Below are 1,745 nucleotides of genomic sequence, written 5' to 3'. Positions count from 1 at the left end.
CAGCCTTTTATAAACTCTTATAAGGTTTCAATGGATTTAGTTCAATATTTAAAGATATGGTACACACATACACACACACACAGGAAAAATGTGAGTTACTTGGAGGCCATAGAAACTAGATTTTCTTTTTGTAATAGGGTGTATAATAATGATTACTGCTTACATTCATAAAATATTTATTATTCATCATTTTAGCACATTTTATAAATAATCCTTTTGAATAATATTAATCATATAATAAGAGTACCAAGCTTAAAACATTATTAACAACATTCTAAGCTTGATGTACTTATATGATTGTAGAGAGTGAAAGCGAAGCCATAAGTGGGGTGATCAGCTGGTGAATGTCATAGTCCATGTCAAATGAAAAACAGCAGGAAGGAGAGTCTGAAGTAATAGAGAATCCTGTAAGACTCTTAACAATTTCTCATTTGGGGGGAGGTGCTCTTCATAATTTCTCATTTTCAGGGTATCATTTATTTTCTACCTTCTTATAATTTCTTACCTTTTATTTATATTCCTTTACAGTATATTGACATTATTACTGAGTATAAAATGCCCTCATCGTGCCAGTCATTATGTCTGGAGCCAACAGCTCCAGCCTGACTCCAGAATTCTTTATCCTGAATGGTGTTCCTGGGCTGGAAGATGCACATGTCTGGATCTCTCTGCCATTCTGCTTCATGTACATGATTGCTGTAGTGGGGAACTGTGGGCTTATCTACCTCATTGGCCATGAGGAGGCTCTGCACCGGCCCATGTACTACTTCCTGGCTTTACTTTCCTTCACTGATGTCACCTTGTGTACAACCACAGTGCCCAATATGCTGTGTATATTCTGGTTCAATTTCAAGAAGATTGGATTTAATTCCTGCCTTGTCCAGATGTTCTTTGTCCACATGTTGACTGGAATGGAGTCTGGTGTGCTCATGCTCATGGCCCTGGACCGCTATGTAGCCATCTGCTATCCTCTACGATATACTACCATCCTCACAAACCCTGTGATTGCCAAGGCTGGTCTTGCAACATTCTTAAGGAGTGTAATGCTCATCTTTCCATTCACTCTCCTCACCAAGCGCTTGCCCTATTGCAGAGGCAGTCTTATCCCCCACACTTACTGTGACCACATGTCTGTGGCCAAGGTATCCTGTGGCAATGCCAAGGTCAATGCAATCTATGGCCTCATGGTTGCTCTATTGATTGGTGTGTTTGACATTTGTTGTATCTCTGTGTCTTACACTATGATATTGAGGGCAGTGGTGAGCCTGTCCTCTGCTGATGCTCGTCACAAGGCCTTCAGCACCTGTACATCTCACATCTGTGCTATTGTGATCACTTATGTGCCTGCCTTTTTTACTTTTTTCACTCATCGTTTTGGAGGACACACTATTCCCCACCATGTCCACATCATAGTGGCTAACCTCTACCTGCTACTGCCCCCTACCATGAACCCAATTGTTTATGGAGTCAAGACCAAGCAGATTCGGGAAAGTGTAATCAAGTTTTTACTTGGAGATAAAATGGGCATTACCTAGAACAAATTCATGTTAATGCCAGCTGAATTGTTTATAGTGGGCAAAATAGCGGAGAAATTTTTCATAAAAGATGAGTGAAATAGTATTAAGTCATCTAATTTGTAGATGTTCTGAATTCTTTGCAAGTGAAATTATGAAATATTCTTTATAAGGAATGCTCTGCCAAAGTATAGGATGTAGAAATTGAATGCAATATACTCATTCTATAAA

General features: G+C 39.3%; 1 protein-coding gene across 1 annotated transcript; it reads left to right on the top strand.

Moving 5' to 3' along the window:
- Positions 1-578: 578 nt before the first annotated feature.
- Olfr666 (olfactory receptor 666) lies at positions 579-1,535 on the top strand. The gene has a single exon (NM_147096.1). It carries the CDS (start codon positions 579-581, stop codon positions 1,533-1,535), a length of 957 nt encoding a protein of 318 aa, NP_667307.1.
- Positions 1,536-1,745: the final 210 nt, after the last annotated feature.

Source organism: Mus musculus, chromosome 7, assembly GCF_000001635.26.
Source record: "Mus musculus strain C57BL/6J chromosome 7, GRCm38.p6 C57BL/6J".
Lineage (NCBI taxonomy): Eukaryota > Metazoa > Chordata > Mammalia > Rodentia > Muridae > Mus > Mus musculus.
This window is presented reverse-complemented; position numbering and strand designations above follow the sequence as displayed.